A 25890-nucleotide genomic window follows, 5' to 3' on the forward strand; every position below is an offset into this window, starting at 1 on the left:
TTCCAAAATGACATGCAGTGACATTCAGGAATTGTTTTGGTTCATATTTTATTATTATACATGACATATAAATTTTCTGGCTCCTCGAGACAGTCCTTAATGTGAATGAAATTCTAGAAATAAAGAATGCATCATTATACTAGTAAATAACACAATATTTACCTTGAATGCATACATGCACATACGGCTGCATGGTGACTCTGGGAATTATAATGCCTCGCATATCCTGGGTTGGGGGTTTGAATGATCTGTGTCTGCGTATGTGTGTTTGTGTGTGCGTTTGCGTATGTGTCTGCGTATGTGTGTGTCTGTGTACATGTGTCTGCATACATGTGTGTGTGTGTACGTGTGTATGCGTATGTGTGTCTGCATATGTGTGTCTGCGTATGTGTGTGCATACATATGTGTGTCTGTGTGTGTCTGCGTATCTGTGTGTGTGTGTGCATATCTGCGTGTGTGTGCGTGCGTATGTGTGGAGAAACCCAATTGCCAATTTTATTTTTAAGTCTTGTATTTTGTTTTGTTACTTATGGTTAGGAGTTACGGTTGTCATAGTTGGGATTGAGGTTATGACCACAGAAATGAATGTGTGTGTGTGTGTATTATGTTTATATTACATTGTGTCCCCCACAATGTAATAAAAGCCTGGTATTTTGACATTGTGGGGACAATTTTTTGAGGTCCTCACAAAGAGCTGTAAATGATGCAATCAAAAAACTAAAAATGCCAAAAGTCTCGTATTTTGTTTGGTTACTTATGGTTAAGGTTAGGGCTGGGTAGGGCTTACAGTAAGGATGCCATTTTAGGATTAGACTTTTCCCCACAGAAATGGGTCCCCACAAAGATATAATTACAAAAATGTGTGTGTGTCTGTGTACGAAGACTGCATACTGGTTTCCACTTCCAATCCAAAGACATGTAGTTTGGCTACCTGGCATCTTCAAACTGCCCATGGTGTATATGTGGCCTGCACTAGGCAGGCATTCTGTGCAGGTTGTACAGGCCCTTCTGTTCTGTGCTGATTGGTATCAGCTTCAGGCCTCCATACCTCCCCATGATGCTGCAGGACAAGTAGTCTGATGAATAGACAAGCACAGTTTTCAAATCTGATTTTATTATCATCTTGAAATCTTTTCACAAATACACTCACATCGGTTTTTAAAATATTCTTCTATAAGAAATTTATATTAAACACAGACACCAAGATCATTGCCATGTTGCATTATGAATCAATTAGTTAATTAAAGTACAGCAATGCACTCAAACATTAGAAATACCCTGCCATTTACTGCCTAATAAAATTAATATAAAATGGTCATATGTTTGGGTTGCATGGTGACATCACCTCCAGGGCTGGGGGTCTGATTCCTGTCTCCACTTTGTGTGGGATTTGCATATTCTCCTCATGCCATAGAGATTTCCTCTGAGTACCCCTTTGGTCGTACCATTCAAAGACATGCGGCTAAGCTAATTGATGTCTTTAAGTTGTCCATAGTGTGTGTGCTCTGCAATAGATTGGCATCCTATACATGATAAGTGGTTAAAAATTTGATGAATTGATGGATGGATGGATGGATGAAGGGATGGATGGATGATACACTGCTTGGACAAAAGTATTGGGACACACCTCATCACTGAATTAAGGTGTTTCATTCAGACCCATTGCCAAAGTCAAGCACCAAGCCATGCAGTCAGGTTTACAAACATTTGTGAAAGAACGGGTCATTCGGAAGAGCTCAGTGAATTCAAGCATGGTACTGTGATAGGATACCACCTTTGCAATAAGTCAGTACGTGAAATTTCTTCCCTGCTAGATATTCCACTGTAAACTGTAACTGGAATTATTGCAAAGTAATAGTTTAGTAACAACAGAAACTCAGCCACGAAGTGTCAGGCCATATAAAGTAACAGAGCGGGGTTGGCGAGGGCTGAGGAACATAGTGCGTAAAAATCTCCAACGCTTTGTTGAATGATTAATGCAAAACTTCCTCTGGCATCAACCCCAGCACAAAAACGGTGTGCCAGGAGCTTAATGGAATGGGCTTCGATGGCTGAGCAGCTGGATGCAAGCCTCACATCACCAAGACCAATGCCAAGTGTTGGATGGACTGGTGTAAAGCATGTTGCCACTGGACTCTGGAGCAGTGGAAATGTGTTCTGTGGAGTGTTGAATCACTCTTCTCTGTCTGGCAGTCTGATGGACAAGTCTGGGTTTGGCAGATGCCAGGACAATGTTACCTGCCTGACTGCATTGTGCCAAATGTAATGTATGGTGAAGGAGGGATAATGGTATGGAGTTGTTTTTTAAGGGTTGGGCTAGACCCCTTAGTTCCATTGAAGGGCTCTCTTAATGCTTCAGCATACCAAGACATTTTGGACAATTCTATGCTTCTATTACGAGCTAAACCTTCATGTCCAACATCAGTGCATCACCTCACAAATGGTCTTCTCAATGAATGGGCAAAGATTTCCACAGACACGCTCCAAGATCTTGTGGAAAGCCTTCCCAGAAGAGTAGCAGCTGTTACAGCTGCAAAGGGGGGACCAACTCCTATGGATGCCTATGGATTTAGAATGGGGTGTCATAAAGATTCCTGTGGGTGTAATGGCCAAATGTCCCAATACTTTTGTCCATATAGTGTATGCATACCCACTAAAGGTGCTCTGCCATACAAAGTCAAAAGACCATAACCGCAAATTTTATCAAAATTTAAGACAAAATCAGGGTCTCTTCGGCTTTGTTTATGTCTGTTATGAAGAAAACTGGGTATGAAAATACCAGTAACTATAAAATCCACACTGAAACCAAGGCAGTTTCAGTATCTCAGTTTCAGTGTCTATTTCAGTGTCTGTTTCAGTGTCAGGGCAGTTACTGTGTTTTGTAGAGGAACATTGAATTTGTTTTTTTTTTTATTCCAGGGAACAGTTGCTCTAAATACAAGAATTCAAATACTCTTCCAGTCTTGAGGTTTCTCAACAGTTTTTTAGGATCAAATAAATAAGGTGTACCTTAACAAAAGTGCCTAGTGAGGAATATTTAGATTTAGTTGTTTAGCTGATTTGTATTTTTTAGCAAGTGTATACTGTAGTTTGACATTCTAAAATTAAACATGTTTTAAAAAACCATCATGTCATCAAAATTATAATGATTAAAAATTCTAATATAAAAATGAAGCATATAATTGTACTCATGATTTGATACTAATAAGATATATTCATATCTTTTCTAACTTTCTTTCAAATATGCTATAATTATTAAAAACAGACATTAATGTAGCACTAAACAATTTATTGAATAGCCTACTTGTGTTCTATAGTCATTTACAACATTTCAATATAACAATAATGCAGTTTTAATTAATTAGATTTTTTTTAAAACAATAAATTATATCTATATCAACTGCCATCAGGTTGTGCCCGAATGGCCGATGCTGCCTTGGATTGCTGTAACTGTGCAGCAGGCATGCAGTGGCTAGTCTCACTGTGCCAGTCATACAGAAACGATCATCTCGAACAAAGAAGCAGCTTTCATTGACATTGTCCTTGATAGTTGCCAGGGGACTTGGTTTCACAATAACTTAAGACAGAACAGGCCGATCTCGTGTAGTAGAACAGGCTCAGTCAGACAGACTGGACCGGCAGCCTTTGACATGAATTATTATGCCTAACTTGTATTTATTTCTGTTCATTGTGACTATATATACAAGCTGTTGACAGAACAATATAACCAGAACCACGCTGCAGCTTTACCCCTTCAACTCCCAGAGTGTTAATACACAAACTTCTACACAAAGTTCTAATGTTGGGAACAAAGACCTTAAGCAAAATGTAGACATTGAAGCTGAAAGATCTGCAGTAAAAACATTAGTAAAAAGCTATGCCTGACTTTCAAAGACGTCCGTGTGTGGTTAGTAAAAAGCATGTCCATTTCTTGTATTATTAGTGTATGATGGTGAACAGTGAAAGGAATAAAAGAGTTTGATTATTCTACCTTGACCCAATGGCTGCTTCTTCAGTAACTGAATATGATCTTCTAACCAATTTTCCTGGTCGGAGTCACAAGGGACCTGGAGCCCAGCCCAGGCACCACAGAGTTCTAGGCTGGGGTACGGCATGGACAGGTTTATTCTGTATGCTTTCAGATTGATAAGGCCATTTGCTACCAGAAAGAGTGAGGATGCATTTTGAATGTTTTAAGAGAATGCGGTATTGCTTTAAAAATGTGAGATTTCTTTTCATAGTTCGGATCACACAGCTGCCTGGGTCAATAGGTTTCACTTTTGACCTGGACCCCTGGTGTAAGGATTCACTAATCGACAGTATCTGAAGAGTAGCTATTGTCTATATAGGTCATATGTTCAAACAGTCACACTCATCAGTCCTCAAAACTGTACTACTTCCGGAGCCAAGATTTATTTTCCAGTAAAAATACAAACAATACAAGTAATTAAATCAGGCAAAGTCTGATTGGATCATGAGGGAATTTCTATTTTAACGACTCAGACTCCCCCTAGGCATGTAGACGTCACTGCCTAACTGCTGTGCGTGTGTTCAGCAGGGCATCTGCTATTTCTACTGTGGTCTTGTGAGGGACATGGAATAACACACGGTAAAAATACATATATATTTTCACAATCAAATTGTTCTGTATTTTTAAAGGTGAACAAAAACTATAATTACTTACAGCAGGGGCAGGCTACCCTGATCCAGCAGATTTTCTATCCTACCCGATGAGTTGCTCTCTGCCTGTGATCAGGTGTGGTTCATCAGAGACCAGGTAGGATGGAAAACCTGCTCTGGATGCCGACACTCCAGGATCAGAGATGCCTACCCCTAACATCTAGCATAGGTCATACATCTATTTGAAAGTCTTTTCCTTCTTCTCTGTTTAGCTTCACATTACCACATGTATGTCTTTGAGGTATCTATCTGTGGGTTCTGAGGGTCAACTGGTCCTTCCTTCTCCTTCTCGGCCTCATTTTCCCAGAGGTTGATGAGAGGCGGGTAAAGCTCATTCAAAGGGATAGAGGTTGCGTGCTGCATGTACTTTTTCAGAGAGTGATGGCATGACTTCTGTTTCATGCGGCGTCCCATGTAGAAGACTAACAGGGCCATGATACAGATGGCAAACATGGAGCCCATTACTGCAGCCAGTGCTACATTGGTGGGCTGTGCCACGATCTCAACAGCAAAGCTGGCCTCTTTCGTGGTCACATTAATGCAGGACCATTGGGTCTGGTGCTCTGAGGTGACCATAGTCAGACAAACCTGGTACTCTGTGGATGGCAACAGATGTGTAAGATTATATTCTTGGACTTCCACAGGGACCTTTGCCGTATAGCTAATCTGCTGGTTGTCAATTTTCATTGTAGCGCTGGACCACTTGGGTTGAGTGACATCGCGACTGGAGGTGCTAACCAAAGGGTAAAGTTTCCATTCCAGCACCACAGACTGGGAGTGGATAACCTTAGCGAGGACAACCAAGGACCCTGTGGAATTTCCTTGCTCACCAACTTCTGGCCTTCTATTATGCCAGTCACTCTTGTCCACGTGAACTGTGACACTGCGAGTGTCGGCCCCTTCTGCATTCCATGCAACGCATGTGTAGAGACCAGCATCTGCTGGTTCCACATGGAGGATCTCTAGAGCTCCCTGATCTTGTAGTCTATGTTTTTTGTTTTTGCTGATATCCGCCTCTTGTGAGAGAACCTCTGTAGTGACCTTATCTCCAGTTGGTGTCACCCAGTAGAACTGAGGTGCAGGGTCAGCCATAGCCCAACAATTTAGAGTCAGGGGTTGTCCAGCAGTGACATTCAGCTCAGGGGGGAAAGTATGTAAGGAAATCAGTGGGAGGCAGGTGTTGCTGGCCAGATTCCAACTTGCAACAACTTCCTGCACTGTATGGCCAGTTAGCTGGGGCGGGGAGGCACAGAGGGTAGTCTGAGACTCCAAAAGCCTCAAAGTAGACTGATTCCCCAGGATAGACCACCAAACGGAAAGGCAGTCACATCGAAGCGGGTTGCTGTGCAGACTGATCTCATCCAGATTGGGAAAGGAAGCGAAAACTTCATGGGGCAAGAGGCTGAGGTCATTGTTACTGACTAGTAAGATGTGTAGACCCTCCACACCCTGAAAAGCAGCACGGTCAATGTAGGATAGATGAGGGTTATTGCAAATTTCCAATTTGACCATCTCTGGAAGATTACTGAAGGCTCCCCTCTCAATGGCCACCAGCTCTTCCATGTTGTTTAGGCTGAGCTCCTCCAAGTGGAGGAAGTTTTGGAAATCACCTTCCTGCACCCGAGGAATAGGGTTTTTGTTGAGGTCCAAGAACTTGAGGTTAGGCAGCACACTAAGTGCTGCTGTGGGCACAGCAATTAATTTGTTGTCAAAAAAGGAGAGGCTCTCAAGGTATTCTAGTCCCTGAAAGGCCCCTGGAGGAACATCTCTGAGCCCCATGCCAGCTAGCACCAGGCTGTGTAGTTTGGAAAGAGGATAAAAGTTCATATCCTGCAGCCCCAATATGGGGTTCTCTCCAATCATGAGGATCTCCAGGTTGGGAAGGAACTCAAACCAGTGGCTGTCTATGGCTACCAGCCTATTGGAGTTAAGATGAAGCCTTAGGAGGTTCCCCAATCCAGAAAAGGCTTTGGGACCAATGGAAGAAATCTGATTGTGGTTGATGTACAGCTCTTCTAAACTGACCAGGTCCTTCAGACAGAAATCTGGTAGTGCCTGTACCTGATTCTCCTCTAGGTAGAGGGTGATGAGCTGAGTTAGGTTGTTCAGCCCGATGTCCTGAATCTGCTCAAAGTGGTTTTGGGAGAGGTCCAGTTCTGTGAGATTAATGAGATTCTGGAGTTCTGCAGTAATGTGAGAAATGTTGTTGCTCTGCAGAAGCAGGACCTGAGTATCCCCAGATATGTTGGATGGAACCCTGCTCAGATGCAGTTCGTTGCAGTCCACGGTCCTGGCTTGGTGGTATAAAGACTGAGGAGTGTACCATGGGCGGGTCTCACAGACACACTGTGCTGGGCAGAACGTGCTGGCTAAGGCAGAGTGACACCTCATAAGTGCCAGACAGATGCAGGGCAACAGAACCAAGAGCACAGTTCTACTCATGGTTCCCAGCTTCGGTTCAGTGTGAAGCTCGACCTGGCTTTTGGCTCTGAAACTTCTTCTACAAAGCCACCTTTCGGATCTTCAGCTCCTGGAAGAAAAAGGACCTATTATTTTGTAGAATTACATTTGCATGAATTTTAATAATCTAATATATGTCCGTCTGAAATTATTACAAACATTAATAATTACTTAGAGAATAATTAATAAATACTTAGAGAATGAAAAAGGACACATTGTGGTATTGTGGTATTGCAGTCAATTATAACTTTACCATTAGTAAAAAGTCTTATGAATCTTACTACATTTTCACTGCAACTGCTAAGCTGTAGATTTTTATGAACCTTTTCACAGTTTCCAGTTTCATTCAAATATGTTTTCATGGTCCCCATTTGCAGTGCCACACATACATATAAATCTGTTGGTATAATGGCAGGATCACAGGTTTGACAGAAGATAAATTCGATTCTCATGAAATAACAGCAACAGAGGACAACTCAGGAAGGGAGTGATATAAAGCTGAAGAGGGTCACCATAAAGCACAGTCCACAGCAGGAGAACTGAGGCAGTGAAAATGGCAGTAAATCAGGAGGGCGAAGGAGATCCGTAACTCCACAAAAAGCAGGAAATACACAACTCTCACAGATAACATCTGTTCGCTTCCAGGTGGCCTACTCAGCCTGTAGACCATCAGAGTAAATACTGCCCAGTGTAACAGCAGCTGGTGAAATGAAACTGGCGTCCCTTTCGGGTTTCTGTGCTGCTCTTTATAGAATGCGACTGGTTTAAGCATCTCCTGCTATGCCTCCCCAGTATCTGCAGCACTTGAGTATTTGTAGATAGGCTTCCCTGTTGGTGCTGTCATGCCACGCTGCTCCCTCTCTAATGAGACTCGTTCTGCAGGGTGGTTGTGGAGAGGCGGCAGATGCATTGTGGTGGGTAATAAGCACTGCCGCACAATGAATCACCCCTGGGCTAAAGCGTCTCCCTCTGTCTCACTTCTCATTGCATGTGTTTCTGGCTTCCTGGAGACGTCAGATAAGACAATCACCTTAATGAAGAAAGAACCGCCTGCCAATTGATTTATTGATTGGTGGTTTGCAAAGATGCAGATGAGGCTCCCCCGCTCAGACTGAACAAGCCCCCCCCCCACCCACCACGCTTTCTCGTGTTTTCCCAAAAGAACATTGTCCTCAAGAATTCAAATTTCATATTCCCACAGTGAGAATAAAACAATAAATCCAGTCGTCAGACATTTTACATTTAAGCTGCAACAAAATGTGAATAAACTTCATGTATTTTAAGTCTGAATTAGCTAGTGACGTTGTGTGTAATATAGCAGCAAAGGTTGTGTGTCAGTATCATCTTGCTTCAAACTGGTTGCAAAAGAGAGGCATTAATTAAAGTTTTTCTTTTCAGTTACAGAAAATACAGAATCCTTCTGTATTTTATAATACTGCTGTAGACTGAAGTATAAGCCATATTCCAAAAATACCGTAAATGCAAAAAGGCAATAAACTCTGGATTCCAAACGAGATAATTCAATACAAAATCGGAGTCAGAAAACCAGTGATGAATGGTTCAAAATCATTACTCGTTTGTGCAACATACATTCAGGTCATTGCTTATTTCAAGATTTTTTTTAGACTTTTTTGAAAAAGTCATATTTCTTCCATACAATCATAAAGGGTGCAAGGAGCAGCAGAGTAAATGCATCCTGCCTTGAAAATTAAAAAGACTCGACATGAGGCCTCTATGATGCAACTCCTCGTAACGTTTTGTCAGGAACAACCCAACACGTACGCTCAAATTTGGCTGTTCCTTTTACAAGTATTGTGAAGACCATCCCAGGTGCTGAGCAGTCCCCTCTCTAGCAAAAGGGCATCCAGAGGATGTCAGCATTTTCTACAATGGAAGTTTCAGGTGGGAGATAGTTGGCCTTTTCTCCCACTGACCTTACAGCATCCTCATGCCCGGCATGTGGCGCGCATCCATCTTGTTTGGGTTTCATGTACACGTCTGTCCTACACTCAGGGTATAAAATAAACAGATCAATGGGCACGCTTCTTCCCCACTGCAAAAACAGCAGGCTTAAAGCACCCAGTGCGTGTCTTTTAACCAGTCCCCGGGGCCATCGGTCTGCTCGGGGTTAGGAAACGCTCGTGTGACTCAGGATGTATTCCTGCTCGAAATGCTTCAGGCTACAGGGACTCACTGCACTGACACCTAGAGCTGCAGTACAACAAAAAAAATATGATTGAGAACAAGATGGGAATAATTACTCTGCTCCTTTCGAGCAGCATACAGAAATGAACTCCCGGGAGAATTGCATCATGGGGGCTGAGTGGCGGCGGCCTATGGGAAACTTCCAGACAGCCTTAAAGCAGAATCACAGGGTACAAACAGCAGGCCGTGGTGTATCTGCCCCAGCCACCACTGTGGACTGTTCCGGAAGCTGGCGTGCATTCCGGCACAGCAGCGGGTGCGATGAAGGACTCCCACGTGACAGTCGCCACCATGCCTGTCTGATTGCATTAGAGAGCAGGGGCACACTCAGGACATGTCCCCCCCCCAGGCCCTCTCCGTGGCAGGAAATGGGGCCATCTTACCAGGATGCCATGGCAACCTGAGATGGAGCAGCAACTGGGAGCTGGCCCTGAGCTGCTGTTATGGGCCCATCCTCTGGGGGGCGCTCCTGGCCCCTCCCACTGCCCCTCCATACATGGGATAACACAGCTAGAAGAATTGCTAGTCTATCTGTGGTGGGGGGTGGGGGGGATATCTTACACAGAGTCAGTGATGTTGCGGAATCATTAATAAGCCATGGATCCTTCATGTGTATTTATGAAATGATCATAATGCATAATGCAATGCACATTAAGGTTTAACGATGCTGTTATGTCCAGCCCTTCAGATGGAGTTTTAATTAGCAGTTTATGGGTTCTGAAATAAGAATCTGTACTTTTTAAATGCATTGCTTTTAAAGGCTTAATGCATATCTTAAGGTGGTATAAAAATTACAAAATGTTCTTTAAAAAAAAAAGAAAAAAACATTAGGGATGATTGTTGTAAATCAGCAGTTAGTTATAGCCAGCCAGAAGGATTCAAAAATTAACTGTGATTCATTAGGAATATATACGAAAAGCAACAAAAACAAACAATAAAACATCTGCATTTGATTGGTGTAAATAACTGTGGCAGGTGGACTTTGATAGATTTATTTTTACAGACTTATAAATGAAATAGATGGCAACTGTATCTTCCAATCACACAGAGTGACATCAATCATGCTGAGGCCAGACGGGTGCTCTCCAAAGAATACTGTCAGGGCAGGGCAAGAAGCTCATCCTAAATTAGTGTTTCTGAACCTGGTCCTCGGGGCCCCCAAATGCTCTATGTTTCTGCTCTCTCCCACGGAGCAAAAAATGTGGACTTGTCTGGAGGTCCCTGAGGACCGGGTTGAGAAATGCAGTCCTAAATGACCCTTCTCATTTACCTCAAATGCTGAGATGGAAGATTAAATAATTCCACATGGAAAACCCTTGCAGCTCACCAATTGCTGTTACTGCCCATACTGAAGATGGGAAGAGGGGTTTAGGGCTAGAAGATAACAAGCAGCAAGAGAACAAGACATGTATGTATAACCCATTTAGTTGGAATAATAATAATAAAATAATAAGTAACACTTATATAGCGCCTTTCACAAACCCATGGTCACTTTACAAGGAGAAACTTCCATTATCAGCTGAAATGCACAGATAAAAACAAAGATGCGAGATATACCAAGTGTCTTCACAGACAATAATCTAACTGTTTGAGGCTCAGTGTAATAAATGCCTGAGAGAGAAATCCTTAAACAGCATGTCTCAGTTCATAGCCTGCAGGGCCACAGCAGTGCATGCGACATTGAGGATTTGGCTCACTCCGCTCACTCTTTTGACACCCTCACTCTGGAAGCTGGAGGCATGATAACGGTCTGTCATCAGCAAACCCTAATGGTGGGGGTTCCTGAAACTTTATAACGACTGCGCATAATGCAACTCTTGCTTTAAATGTCACGCCCGGCTCGTCTGATCCTCCTGTGTGCCACGCCCCCTCATTAACCTCGTAAGGAATCCCTACGTTTACCAGCTGTCCTTTGTTTCCTGCCATTAATCCTGTGTATTTCAGTCCGTGTTCGAGTATGTTTCCCCAGTCCAGTCACTGACGTTACATGTTTCCTGTGCCCTTGATAGGATTTATTCCTAATAAACCCGTATTCCCTGATTCTCCATCTCCCCACTCCTGCTTCCTGCTTCCCTGGTCCACGCTCACGCCATCCGTCGTGACATTAAAAATGGAATTAAAAGTAGATGATCACATGGTGGAGCGGTGAGGTAATGGTTCAGTCAGTTTAGATGTCTTCACTGTGGCCGTGTAAAATAATCCCGATTAATGATGACTCTCTTCTCTCCTGCCAGCATTATTATGTGCAGTGGGATGATGCATACCAACTGAGCAATGTCCATACTTTTCAGCTGCTGTACACTCTGGACAGATTTCCAAAATAAGCCCCAGTGAACACTGTGATTCCCTACTGCAATAAATTTGTAGTTTACACTCAGTTTGAGTCAGGATGCAGGGTTCTTTTTAAAAAAAAAAAAACAGCCGATGGCACCATGAGTGTCTTGGAAACTGGCAATGTGGTGAGAAAGACTCGAGTCAGCAGAGAATTTACACTCACCCACTTATGCTCAGCTCATCCTGGTGGCGCATAGTGCCCTGGTCACCGGCAACAGGTCCCCCGCGAGATCAGCTCTGAGCAGCAGCACTCAGTCAGAGCCATCATCCCATTCCAATCTCAGCTCCGCCCCTCACTAGTCAGGGGCAGCCCCCCCCCGCCACCCCACGACTGCTGCGGTGACCTTCAGCTTTGTGTGGAACATCCAACTGGCAATCCCTTTTCCTGGACTGTCATGGCAGCAGAGCGAGCACTGAAGTGGGTTCTAATTTGCCACCTAGTGACTGCCCAAGTGGCTCGGTTTTCCATCTGAGTGTGAGCTGGCGGTCACAGATCTGAACACCGTCTGCATGTTGCTTTGTCATTCACCAACAACGCACAGCAACCACCATATGGCAGAATGAATGGGCTTTTTTCCTGCATAGAGAGGGACAGTTTAAACCAACCCCAATGCCTTAACTATCTGTTGTAGAAAGAAACTCCACTGATATGTCAGATTGCTGCATGTTGGTGGCTGTCAGTGGTAGGAGTTTCACTGCGAACCACAATTCAGAAATTGATACCACTGCAACCACATACAGTATTGGATGAGTGTGCCTCTCTCCAGTGTTCATCATGTTTATAATTTTTTAATAATCAAGTATCACTTTCCTTCTTAAACTAACCCCTTTTACCCCAGCGTACACCTATCTAACATCCAGCTCCCTGGCAACCGAACAGCCAAGTCCATGACAACAGCCGAGCACTTTCCCAGGAACTCTTTTAAGTCTGTGTCAGCCTGCATTGAATATGCATGATAAGAGGCCCGTGCTATTTCTATTCACACTCTCCGATTCCCGAGTGTCCCAGAGCACTACGTTGATCATGCTGTCAGCTGCTGCCATCGAAAGGTGCCTCCGGCATGTGTGCGAGCATAGCTTCTCATCTCGGTCTCTGCGAAAACACATCGTTTCTCATGGAAGCAACGCCAGGCAGCTGCTCTCTGCTATGGCCTTTTAATTTTCCACCTTCATGTTACGAGAACAATCTCAGAGAGTTTGTATCTGCTTGCATCTGCTGACCTGCACTTTCTGTTAAATAACTTCTAGGCCATTCAAGACACAAATTCTGGTCCTTTTTCGCTTATTGACAGTTAGGTAGCATGGCTTTCAATCACACAGTGAGCCCAGTCAGCCACACAGCAGCCTGCAAACTGGGGGACACACTAGGGACTGCGACAAATACTAAACATAGAGAAGAACGGGGTGACCAGCGACACCCACTGGCCAAACAGGGAACCAATGCATAGAAAGGACAAGACAGGGACTGATCCTGACACTTACAGGAAGGCATACTTCTCTAATTCAAAGAGGGGTGTTTAGTCCTGTTTGCTTTGGACAAAATTAGGAGACCATTCTACAATTTTAAACAAATATGCATTTTTTAAACCAAATTTGAAAATCTCTAATACAGCAGTACACAAAAAAATGGTGAAACAGGAGAGACTGGGGACAACCAGAAACCAGCCAGGTAAAGGGCGGAAGCAACTTTCTAATGCCAGAGAACTTATCCAACAGTTTCTCATGAATCAGAGGATGATATCAAGTGACCAAAAGGATTTGGGAACAATAAGTGTAGGTGTGAAGTGCACTGATAGGAAATCCTATAAAGCAATGAAGACTGCTGTTTGGAAAAAATACACACACACACACACACACACATATATATATATACACCCATGGAAATAAAAAATAAAAAATTGTGCTGTGACCTCAATTTTTCCTGCGACTGTACATCAGGCTCATGTGTGGTAAGCTAGATGTTTACACAACACTAAAACCATGAAATCACAAAGGACACCATTTCTTACTGCTCCACAATGTCCTGAACTGCTGTGTAAGCAAGCAGGTCAGATAGCAGTAATCAGAAAAACAAGAACTCAAGTCCTTAGAAAATGTTCCAAATGTTCGCGTTAAGAGAGGGCTGCTGCCAATTCTCCATATTAAAGTGAAGTTCAGTTATAATTAAAACATACTCAAGATAACGACTAGTGTAACGTTTAATGATACTGATATTAACCAGGTTTATCCTTCAAGTATGTAGAAGGTCGATCTGAATAAACAGATGTGCAAAATATTTTAAAGAAAAGTATCTACAAGGTAACTAAAATTATTTACAATTATTGTAATCTCTGGCCGTCCATTTTATGATTCTTAATCTGACAAAGCAGGATCACTGTCTGTTTACTCCAATCCATTAAAAAACCATAAACCTGTGTAAAATTTAATTTCCCGTGAATGTTGGTAGGTACAGTTGCTAAATTGCCCATAGGTGTGCATGTGTGAGTGAATGGTGTGTGAGTGTGCCCTGCGATGGGCTGGCCCCCCATCCAGGGTTGTTCCCCGCCTCGTGCCCATTGCTTCCGGGATTGGCTCCGGACCCCCCACGACCCAGTAGGACAAGCGGGTTGGAAAATGGCTGTTGGCAGGTACATGCTGATCACGCCCTGGCTAGGCCATTCAGAAATCCGCAGTGGCTTCACTCTCCATTTCCTGTGTACTCTAAGTTACAATTCCACCACAGATATGTATTTTAAAAAGGAGTTTTTTTTTCACTCACTCCTCAGAGCTCTGGCTACATTTCACATTAGCAAGCATATTCGAGTCAATAAAAAATTCACCACTGCTTTATTAATTATTGAGCAAGCTGCAGGCAGGTCTTTAATTTTCATTCCTGCCCCCTCGGATTGAACAAAAGACAGCTGTTAATTGGCCGGAGCAGATTTTTCACTGTTTTGAACCTCTGACTCAATCGCGAGAATCACTCCTATTGCCAGGTTTCCTATTTTTAGCATATTGTGTTAGCATGTTTTACAAGCCGTTCTCCTTTAGCGGAACAACCTTGACTTGTTCCAACTATCTGAAGAATTGCACTTCATCTCAACTTTTGTCCAGCTTTCCGTTGATTGTTCTTGCATAAAGATATTCCCCAAACCTCTGTCTCGAGTTTCCCAATGATCACTGAACACCTAGTTTCAGTCTCCCTTATTGCCTCCCCTGAGTTTTCATTAAAACTCTACATCATAAATGGGGGCACATCTTACTTCTTTCTCCAGATACCATTATTTATTACCATAGGTGTGCCTTCCTGCTGTCGCTTAAATGAGGAGTCTCTCACTAAGTTATCTGCTCATGCTGTACTATGCTTATTTTTTGTTGTTTTTCACCATCTTATAGCTAATCCTAACCCTTAGTGCACTCCTGGCACGGACTCGCGGCTAATGGCCTCCTGCCTCCCAGCATAAACTCCTGTCCTCTCCGTCCCCTCGCTTCACCACTCCTCACCTTGCTCCCCTTTGGCTGCTATTCCTGGCTGCCATCCAAAGGCCTGATCTTGGGTATGATAAGGAACTGTTCCATAAGCCTGCGTTTTTCAACCAGTGCGCTGCAGCCCACTAGCATGCCATTAGAACTGGCCCGGTGTGCCTTATACACACACTGATACAGCATGTTGCCACAAGATAAACCACCTGAGGGATGAGAACCTAAGTGTAGCCATGTGGCGGGTGATAGAACAGCGTGAGTTTTTTTTCCCAGCAGCTGGAATGTCAGTCCTGCCACTAACCCCCAAAATTTCCCAGTTAGTTGGGTGACCATGCTGGATGTAGATTACTGTGATACCCAGAACAAAGCAATTGCAGGTTAAGGGCCTTGCTCAAGGGCCCAGTGGAAAAGAGCCACTATAGACATTCACAGGATTTAAACCAGCAAACTTCTGATTGCTGGGACAGATCCTAAGCCTCACAGCCACCACTCCACCCACCTATGGAGGGTTAAATTATAAATGTACTTTAAGTGGCTTAAACGAAGAAAAAGCTTTGTGCACAAGTGACATTTTATTAATTTACAGTTTTTCTCAGTTACTTTGGTGCATTTCTCATAACGGATTTAACATTTGCATAACAGCGAGTGCATTTCTCAGAACATTTAGTGCAAATGGAAAAACATAATGGATGACCAGCAAAATCAGGTAAATCCTTAGTCCATGCCTCAAAAGCAAGTACTTATGTCATTGAACATGTCAGTGCCATCAAAATCCCAAGTCCATGAATCATCGTCCACGGACATGGCAGCCAAAATGTAAAGTCGTGTTATCAATATAAAATTGGCACAATCTAAACATTTTCTGATGCACAAAACATCTGAATGACAAAGGCAGGAAACATAAAAGTAAAAAACACTGATTGCAGGAGATTGATCCAAGAAGAATATTTTATTGATTGCACAGGTAATATGGTGACATACCAGGCACTGCAACTGCAGTCTAGCAAGAAATGCATTTCAATACCTCATGCATAACATATGAAATGAAAAAAAAAAACAATTACAAAATCAAAAAGGGAAACAATACATACATACTGAAACTCTAAATGCTTTATACAATTGCAGCCGATTCTGTATATTGGGCCACATGTTCTCATCCACAACAACAGATATCTTCCTTTGCAATGCAGTGTGGAAAGAACCTCCTAGAATGTCTTATCCAGCCTCTAAAGGCGTCTGCTGCTATACCCCACATGAAGCTTCCATGGCAGCAAGCAGTGTCATTTGTGTATGTGGGCTACGGTCATATACCTTCCACCTCCAAGCTCAGAAGAACTCTTCAGTTAGGTTGAGGAATGGGGAATATGGTGGTAGGAATTCCATCAGCATCCTGGGGTGGTTGGCAAATGATTGCCTGATTGGATTGGAGTGATGGAAACTCACATTATCACAAATGATCACATACTTTGGTAAATTTTCTCGACCAATCTCCTCTTCAGGTGTTGTATGGCCCCACAAGAGGTATGCGAGTGTGGACCCCATTGTCCGAAATAGCCGCACACATAGTGATGTTCCCACCCTGCTGGCCTGGCATGTCAACAGCAGCTCTCTGTTCAATTAGATTATCTCCTTCCTTTGGCCAAGTTGAAGCCAGCCTCATCTATGTATATGAAAATGGTGCAGAAATCATTAGTATTGTGAATACATGCCAAAATAGTTTTATAGAAACCTATAAGATACACTTGATAGCCAATGATATCTTGTTCAATACTTTTGACTGCAATGACTTACACAATGACAAAACGACAAGTTTGTCTGGAGTGTAAGACTATGTAAAAGAGGGCTACACAATGCATTTTGAGCATCATGACATAAGCAACCGCTGATGTATGATATAGCAGAGAATTGCACATAAGCATCTGCCTGAGTGTACTAAAGCAATTGCAAAATGACGAAAACAACCAGAAATTGCTGTTCTGATGTGCACAACTGACTAGAGGTTGTGGGAATTGGACGAGCAGTTTTGAAAACTTCAATTCTGTTGTGAGAAATGCATCAAAGCAACTGAGAAAAACTGTAACTGTCCAATAGGTTTGAAGTGCACTTGTCATGAGATCGAATGCAGCCAAGAATAAGCCGCCCAACAACTGACAGGTATGTTCGACAATTTGCGAACTGCCTTGTAGTAAAAAGCCAAGATCATGGACAAGTTTTTGAAAAGGAAAATTTCAGGAAAACATACCTGATACTGAATCATCAAAGTGATACGTTTGATTGGTAAGAGCCAATTAGTAGCATGTGTGTGACACAAGCAGGGACACACCAGGGACTGTGACAGGTACTAAACACAGAGAAGGTGTGCCTTGGGTTAATTACCTTAGGAAAAGTGTGCAGACACTACTGCAGGTGTCTACAACAGTTCCACAAAACGTGCAGTTTTCTAAGACCTAAACTTACAGTCTGGAGTTTTCAGGCTCTTTACCCAGGACTGGTAAATTATCACCCTATTAAGCAGCATGATTTAATTATCTAAAAACTGGTAAAATACAAAGGGGTTCCTTTGCTTTTATGAGGATATTTATAGAGGTACTTAACAGTGGAGGGGAAATCAACATAAAAGCAGGACATTTTCTGTCTGCGAAATGACATATACACAGTAACACATAAGCACAGAAACAGTAAGTAAAGTACAGAAGCACTGAAAAAGTATGATTTACAAATAAGAATAACAATAATAGTTTATTATTATTATTATTATTATTATTATTATTATTATTATTGTATTAAGGCACTCTGAAATACCTCAGATTCATGGATTTCATACCGAAATATAACTCATGGATTTTATGTCGAAATATAAGCAACTTACCAAAACGAATCACTGATAGGACACACAATCATACTTATTTCCCCTCTGCTTCATTTGCATGCATTGCCATTGCCCTAAAAATATACGTTCTATAGTATGTATCATATTCACAGTGCAGCCGGGTTCCCTGCACTGTGTGCTGTGACACAGTACTCAAAATTATCTGCCATTTGTGCCACGGTAGCCCTTCTGTTGGTTCGTACCAGATGGGATAGCCCACGTTCACATCTTGCATGGATGAGTCTTGGCGGCAAGACACCCCGTGGACAGATCATGGTCTTTCCCTCCTCAGACAAGTAGCTACTCACCACGGCGGACCATGAACACGCCACAGGCCTGGCCGTTTCGGAGATGCTCTAAAGCCAGCTGTCTGGCTATAACAGTTTGGCTCTAAAAGGACTCAAGGCGCAGCATCCATTAAAGCTGCGGAAGCAGGATGTCACAGGAGACAACAAATATGCAGAGAAAGATTTTTGCAGTACAATAAGCCTGCTGATACGTGTTGGTGAAAAGCTTTGAAGAACTTCCACTGCTTATAGCTGGAAGATGGGAAAATAAAACCAAACAAGGAAGCAAGGAAATGAAGAGCATATGGACCTGAGATATAAATAACGTGAGCAAAGTCAGTAAGTCAGTTACTGAAATATCTTCCTCTCTTGTTCAGTGGTTCCTTTTCCATTAACATGTTATGTTTTTATCAACATAAACCTTTACTTCAGTTCTCAGATTTAGTGTGTTTGACTTGAATGACTGTTAGGTCCTTGCCAGGTTCAGTAATGTTCTGCAAAGCTCTGGCTCCGATGCTAACTGGCACTTGGTAGCTCAGCATAGCTGCGCTTAGCTGTGTCCTTGACGGCTGTGTGCCAGTGATGTATCAGCCTCTCTTATACACCACTGCAGACAAAAGCATCACGAAATAAATGTGAACTATACATGTACATTCAGCACACTTCTCAGAATATCAAGGGTTACCTTTGATGTCAGGCCTCACAGGCACAGGTGAGCTTCACTGACCTAAAGGAAATACTTCATTTGGCCAGGATGCAGCACCAAAAAAAAAAACAGAATCACGATGCGTATTGTTACAGAGAGAATGCCGCTGTGGCTCGGCGAAGCTGCGAATAGGAGCTAAATTTAATCAATGCATAATATGCTCATCTCATTAGTGTATCTGCAGTGGGCTTTTTGTTCTTATACATGATAGAATGATCGCTGAAAGACAGAGGCAGGCTGAGGACCTCACAAGGAGCATCTGCAATTGAACCACAGATAGATAGATAGATAGATAGATAGATAGATAGATAGACAGATAGACAGATAGATAGATAGATAGGACACTGAAACATATCAGTGTGAAATAAACACACTGAGTTAAGGATGCTCTATATGACTCTTTCCTGTGCGTTTCTTCCAGAACATGAAAAGCTCCTGTCAGCTTTCCTCCCACAGAAAGCCGCGCTTTCACTGATCTGCTCTGTGAAGCTGGTTCATTAGCCTTGCAGAGAGGCTATGCAAATGTGCTCCTCGAGCACGCCAAGCCATGTGATACACACATGAGCTTCCGAAACCTTCCCTCCCATTATACCGGCACCTTGGCACGGGTCACCCCCCAGTCACCCTCCACTTTAGTGTCCACTTTGAGCATTGCCCTACTTCGCGTTGCCCAAATCTGATGAGTTAGCAAGCCAGTGCTTCACTGAGGACATTTGCAGCTGGATTTAGGTGGCTTCCCTCGTTATTCTGATTCAGCAAATACATTAGCGGGCAGGAATAAACGACGCAGGAAAGACATAGAAAAGTATTAAGCTGAACTGCAAAAAAAATAAAGGCCATTAAAGACACTGTGGAGTATCCCACGACCAAATCTTTAACTACACTCTCACAGTTTGTTTACATCTTAGTACTGAAAAATCAGAAATCCTTTCAGACAACACCAGGGCACTTTTGAGAGGCTGTCTCACGGACCCACAGTGAACAAAAGGCAGAATGTAAGGCTTTTAAGTTTAGCTCTCTATATTCCAGTCTAATTCTGACACCATGTTCAAAGTCTGTGGGCAACACCATATGCAATCTGGATGATTTATGAACTGTGTGCCGCACTGCCCGTCACAATTTAAAGGAATGTTCTACACAAGCATCAAGCAGTGAGATATTTATGTTTGAGCTAATTTGGTAAAATGTGTTAACACTACATATGTCAATACACTCAGGAAAGAATGCTAATTTATGACACTCCTATACTTTTAATATTATTTTATCAGCTTTATTTCAAACACCTTCATTAGAGGCTCCTCATATTTAGGTACAACACTACTATCACTGGAATACTGCCAGTATTTTGCATCCATCTTTGGAGTGCTTATCCAGGATGGGATCGTGGGTGGGGCTGTATAGGACACAGGCAGCATAAAATTGTAAGATACAAGGTGTAGGTATACCCTAGCGGGATCCTAGTCTATTGCAGGGCACCTACAAGCACCCACTCAAACAAAAAGCACTTTTTTGGACTGCAGGAGGAACATGGAGTACACAGAGAATACACATGCAACAAACGACGAGAACAAACTCCACAATGAGAGAGCAAATTCAAGATTCCAACCCCCAGCACTGGGGGGCAACCGTGTTACCCACGGAGAGCAGAAGTACTGCGCTAAATCGCTACATGCAGTAAAAAATGTGCATACGGTCTAATTCAGCTAATTAAAAGCATTGTGCAACTGCTAATTATTTCAGGTAGGGTACACTATTTAAATTTTTACACCCTCAGCAATCATTCCTCTTATTATTTTTTCACATTTTCCACAACAGATATTTTGTTAGAGTTTTTGTAAGCTATAAACTGCATGCAGAAAAACGTGGATATTTAGATGTTCGAAATTTTCAGGTTGGCTCAGGTTGCCGAACATGCACTGGTACAGTGTGTTACCACGGCCTCCACACAAAAAAACACTTCCAGGTCCTGGTTGGTGACCCCCCCAGGGTGACACGTGGTCTAGTCCCATGCCCCGGAAATAGCCGTCTATCTGCTGTAGTCAGGTGTCCCCTTGGCCTGGTCCAGCCACTCAGGCTCTCAGCAATGAAGATCCTGCGAGCTGGGTCACCCTCAGGGAAACGCGCCATATGGCCGTAGGGCCATAACTGACGCTCCCTCATAATGCAGGTAATGTGCCTCATTGGGGACTCATCTAGCAACCGCTCATTCAACACAAAGTCAAACCAGCGGTACTCAAGGATTCACCAAAGAGACACAGTACCGAAGGAGTCCAGTCTTCGTCTCAGCTCACTGCATAGCGTCCATGTCCCACAGCTGTACAGCAAGACAGGGAGCACCAGGACTCTAAAGACTTGGACCCTCCTCCTCTTACAAAGATATCTGGAGCGCCACACACCCCTTTCCAGCGACCTCAGAACCCCCCATGCTCTCCCAATCAGTCTGTTGAACAATAAATGTATTTATTTATTATTATCCTATAGTCAAAACATGTAAAACAGGGGAGACCCTATTTTTGTACTCACCGGAGGGCATGGAGCACTTATTGTTAATGTGCAGTGAAAAACAGAGCTTAAAGTCAGCTGGAGATTAAACCCAGCAGTGCACTGCTGAAACAGAAGCTGGCTGAATGCTTTCCCAACATGTTCCTGTGTAGGATGTACATAACACTTAGTTCTGTATTATTAGTAAGGGATTTAATGTTCGCTGTAGTGAGTGGTCTATGTGAGATATACACTCAGACACGCTAGTTATTAACAGTATGTAACAAAATAAATGCATCCATAATATGTGATAAAAATAGTGAACCGAGCTTGAGAATTGACTTTGAACAGCATCCTACATATATATATAGACAGTACTGGGCAAAAGTCTTAGGCAGTCACAGGAAATCTTTAAAGCTATTTTTATCTCTGAAATTAAAACACAGTTTAACATTTGAACATGTGCAAATTATCAGTAACACAATAAAAACTAACAGGAATTTATTTCTCCTAAAAGTTACTAATATCTTGTTAGAAGGCTAGAGTAACACCCTAACAAAGCCTGAGTTCCTAAACCCAAATCAGCGGCACCTCAGCAATTTCATTTTAAAATGGATTAGATTCATAAGATGCTGTTAATAAAAGTGTCTAAGAAGAACTTGTATTTGTCTTTAGGTAAGAAATATATGCTCTCCTGTAGAGCATACACTTGTTCTCCTTCCTTTACAAACTCTCACATTTACTTTGAAATTTAATTTTTCAAAGTCGTTTTTCAGTCCAGATCGTGTCTGTCACCATCGAAGCTCCGGAGACCCAGAACTCAAAGAAGGTCTTTCCCCTTCAGAAGCCCACACCCACCGGCTCCAATATCAACACCGTCAAGTAGCTGAGAGACTCACTAAAAAGTCATCTGGAATGGCTTATTGGACAAGGACAAGAACATTTAAGCTTAATTGTGCAGCTACATGTTGAATTGCTTAATGTAAGAATGACATCCTCAGAGCGGCGAAGCAGTCATTGCATAGCAGGAATCAAAGGTGCATAACAACTGAGAATATTAAAACATTTCTTAAACATATCAATGGCAGATTATGACTAACTATGTGTCATAATCTGTTCAGCACAAAAATTGTTGCAAGCAAAGCCAATGGAAGCCCATGGCGCGCCCTAGACCAGGGGTGTCCAATCTTATCCGCAAAGGGCCTGTAGGTCAGCTGTTCAAACCCAGGTGTGAGGACTCTTCAGCCAATCAGTCCTCTAATTAGTAATCTAATTAGGGAGTTGCAGCGAAAACCCGCAAACACACCGGCCCTTTGCGGATAAGATTGGGCACCCATGCCCTAGACAATCTTCACCGCCCTTAGTCTCGGACGGCGCGCTCTACGTATTCCTCACGCCAGGATGGGGCGCCGTCCGTTTCCAAAATCAGCGACCTCTCAAAAAATGGCGCTCTAGGCTGCCGTCTATATCGCCTAATGGTTTGACCAGCACAGGCTGCAAGGAAGGGAAGTATCTTCAGTTCAGGAATGACTTTATCAAGACTAATCTTGGATGTGATGTGCACGGTGCCTCTTCATGATCACACCACGTACGGTAACATATTTAAGCACAAACAGTGCACTTTTGACCAGAGAACGCAACCACAGCAGCAGGATTCACAAACGTTTTGCAACTGTGCAGTTGGCAATGTGTCCTGTGCATTCACGGTAGTCAGCGCATTGCCCGTCTCCAGAAGGACACGACATTTCTGCTCATTCTTCATTTGCAGAGCTCATTACAGCACGATCGCTTAAATTAAGTTGGTAAGGATGCACAATCAAACGTATTCAGAGAATGCAATACATACGGATATATTAAACGCTAATTTCAGTCGTGTTGAAGCTAAGCCATGTTTCAATAACTTCCTATAAAACACAGGAAATAAAACGGCGTCCGGGCACATTTTTCACATCAGAAAACTCTGCATGGTTAGGCACAGTCAGAAAGACGGAATAATGAGGCCGTGCATTAAAATATATAAACCAGAAGAATTCCTTTATGAAAATGCCTTTGTTATTTAACTTCTGTTACTATCCACCTTAAGGGTTAGAAAAAAGTCGTATATGTGCGCAATTTTCACATTAAAATGAATGAAGATGCATTTTTATCGCTTATATAAAATACTTTGCGAAATACCATACCTATTAAATAAAAAAAATGTTATAATAAATACATTTAACGAGAAAAATGTATAGTATTAACCAATATATCACAAAATTCCATCCGACACTTTTAGAAATGGAAATCTAACATCGATAATATTTCCAACACCAGAAGATCTCGATACTTATGTATTTCTATCACTTTTTAAATCAGCAATTATGAAATCAGGGGCAGTAATTACTCAGCATGCAGTGAACATTAGAGAAGCATTACTTTACTGTAAACTTAGGAAAACGGTAATCCCGTGAGCCGAAACGCACACAGCACACCCACCTCTGCGTGAACATATAAATATAGGGACACATTCAAGGATATACTTGGGACGGAGACCAGCATACATAGCCAGCATGCATAACGCGGCCATAAGTATTACATTAATTTCAATAACTTTAAATAAAACGGTTTGGAACACCACGACTGTGCAAAATAAGCACTAAAAAGCTCGAAGTAAGTGACGCCCTTACCTTCAGAATTTGCAGGCGGAGTCCAATATGAAGATACACTTGCGTTACCTATTTGTAATTTCAATATATATCCAACAATATTAATTTTCAATACCGGCAGGTATTTCTACCGAAACAACATGTACGCTATTTGTTTTTGCAGTCCTAAACCTGGGCAATCCTATCTGACTTTGGACGAATTTGTTGTATAGCGACTTAGGCACCTTCACCGCGTCCGCACACGGAAGCCTACGTCCCCTCTGTCACCGTATTTGAAGCACAATGCGCGCCCCGAAGTGCCCGCCTCCCGCATCCCCGACTTACAATGTCATTAACCAATAGCTTTATTAGGCCACGCTTCTCCTCCAATAAAGTGAAGTAGGCGGTCGCGCTTCCAGGCTGGAATGATGTAATGGTCCAGTTTAGGTTTTGTGCTAGCATTTACCGCACGTTCTACTGTAATGGGATGACTTAATATAATAAAATAATGAAATGTGTAACCCCAACAAGTAAGTGCCCCCATTTGTTGAGATGATATCACTCACCTGAGTTTCAAATTGTCTATAAAATATTGCGTAACGTGAGTTTCAAATATTGAAGTATCAATTCACTACCCAGCCTTACAGAAAATGTATGTATTTATTATTACGTTCTTCTTATATTTAATTTTAAATCCTGCGCTTTGCTGTGAATTATTAATCAATATTTGCCTAATATATTTGAAATAAGCAGTTTATGATTATGGTTATTTTATTGTTGGTGCTGCAGTTATAAGTCTGCGAACAACAAAGAGCAATAATAATACAAAATATTTAATGACAACAACAAAAATAGTAATACCCAACCACCTTCATTAATGATCTTAGTGTGTAGAGGGGTTTGCGAACCTTAACGAGCTGCAGAGCTATTTAATTATAACTGTGCTTTGTCATTTGGTCAAATACCAGTACAGGTACTTTATACAGAAATTGACACATCCCATTTTATTCACCTATGAGATACACAGACACAGGTAGAGAGAAGGTTAGAGTGCAGGGACAAACGTCTATCTGACATCTCCCAGTCACAGATACAGAGCCCAGTCTCACAAGGCCAAACACCAAACCCACAGCATATTGCTTGAAGCTTCTAGTAGGGCATCTCTTGGTGAAAAGGTCTGTGGGGAGAGGCCAGGTAAACTCCAATCCAGTAAGAATCCAAAACGAAAATAAAAGCATGTGTTCCCATCTTGGACTAGGGTTTGGTGGAAAGAGTGTCCCGAGAAACTGCTTCTCTTCTCAGTGGGAGGCAGTGTTGGAAACTTCTGGTGAATCAGCTTTCCTGCAGCTATGTGTGTGGTTGTGGGAATATATTAGCACTGTCTCCATCTACTTTGTGGGCTTGAAGAAGGCTCATGGGAAGACCATGTGCCCAGCCACATACTGTGGGAGGTGCTATAGAAATCTAGGGTCACTGCTGTGTGTCATTCAGTCCTTGTATGGACACAGTGGGAGTTGTGTCTGCATCTTTAGTACAAACCTGAACCCATTCAGAGTGCCTTTTGGTGTCTATCAGTATGGATCTTGTCTCTACCCCTATTGATGATTTTCATGGAAAGAATATCAAGGCACAGATGGAGGATCGTCCACTAGGGGGCCACGACATGGCATCCCTATCACTTGCAGATGATGATCCATGTTTAACTTAGTTTTAACAGGACCTCCAACATGATACTTGAGCAGCGTGGGTGCCGGAACAAATCTGACGGTCAGGCCCAAGAGT

The 25890-nt window shown here is 42.6% G+C and overlaps 1 protein-coding gene across 2 annotated transcripts; it reads right to left on the bottom strand.

Moving 5' to 3' along the window:
• Window positions 1-1094: 1094 nt before the first annotated feature.
• LOC111851616 (leucine-rich repeat neuronal protein 1) lies at window positions 1095-24405 on the bottom strand. 2 transcript variants are annotated; one of them, XM_023826677.2, is made up of 2 exons: window positions 24151-24405; window positions 1095-7210 (listed from the first exon to the last, which is right to left on the bottom strand). In XM_023826677.2, exon 2 carries the CDS (start codon window positions 7120-7122, stop codon window positions 4900-4902), a length of 2223 nt encoding a protein of 740 aa, XP_023682445.1. In that variant the 5' UTR covers window positions 7123-7210; window positions 24151-24405; the 3' UTR covers window positions 1095-4899. The 2 variants fall into 2 exon arrangements, with proteins under 2 accessions (XP_023682445.1, XP_023682446.1); XM_023826678.2 differs by lacking the exon at window positions 24151-24405 and adding an exon at window positions 11843-11940.
• Window positions 24406-25890: the final 1485 nt, after the last annotated feature.

Source organism: Paramormyrops kingsleyae, chromosome 6 (assembly GCF_048594095.1).
Source record: "Paramormyrops kingsleyae isolate MSU_618 chromosome 6, PKINGS_0.4, whole genome shotgun sequence".
Classification (NCBI taxonomy): Eukaryota; Metazoa; Chordata; class Actinopteri; order Osteoglossiformes; family Mormyridae; genus Paramormyrops; species Paramormyrops kingsleyae.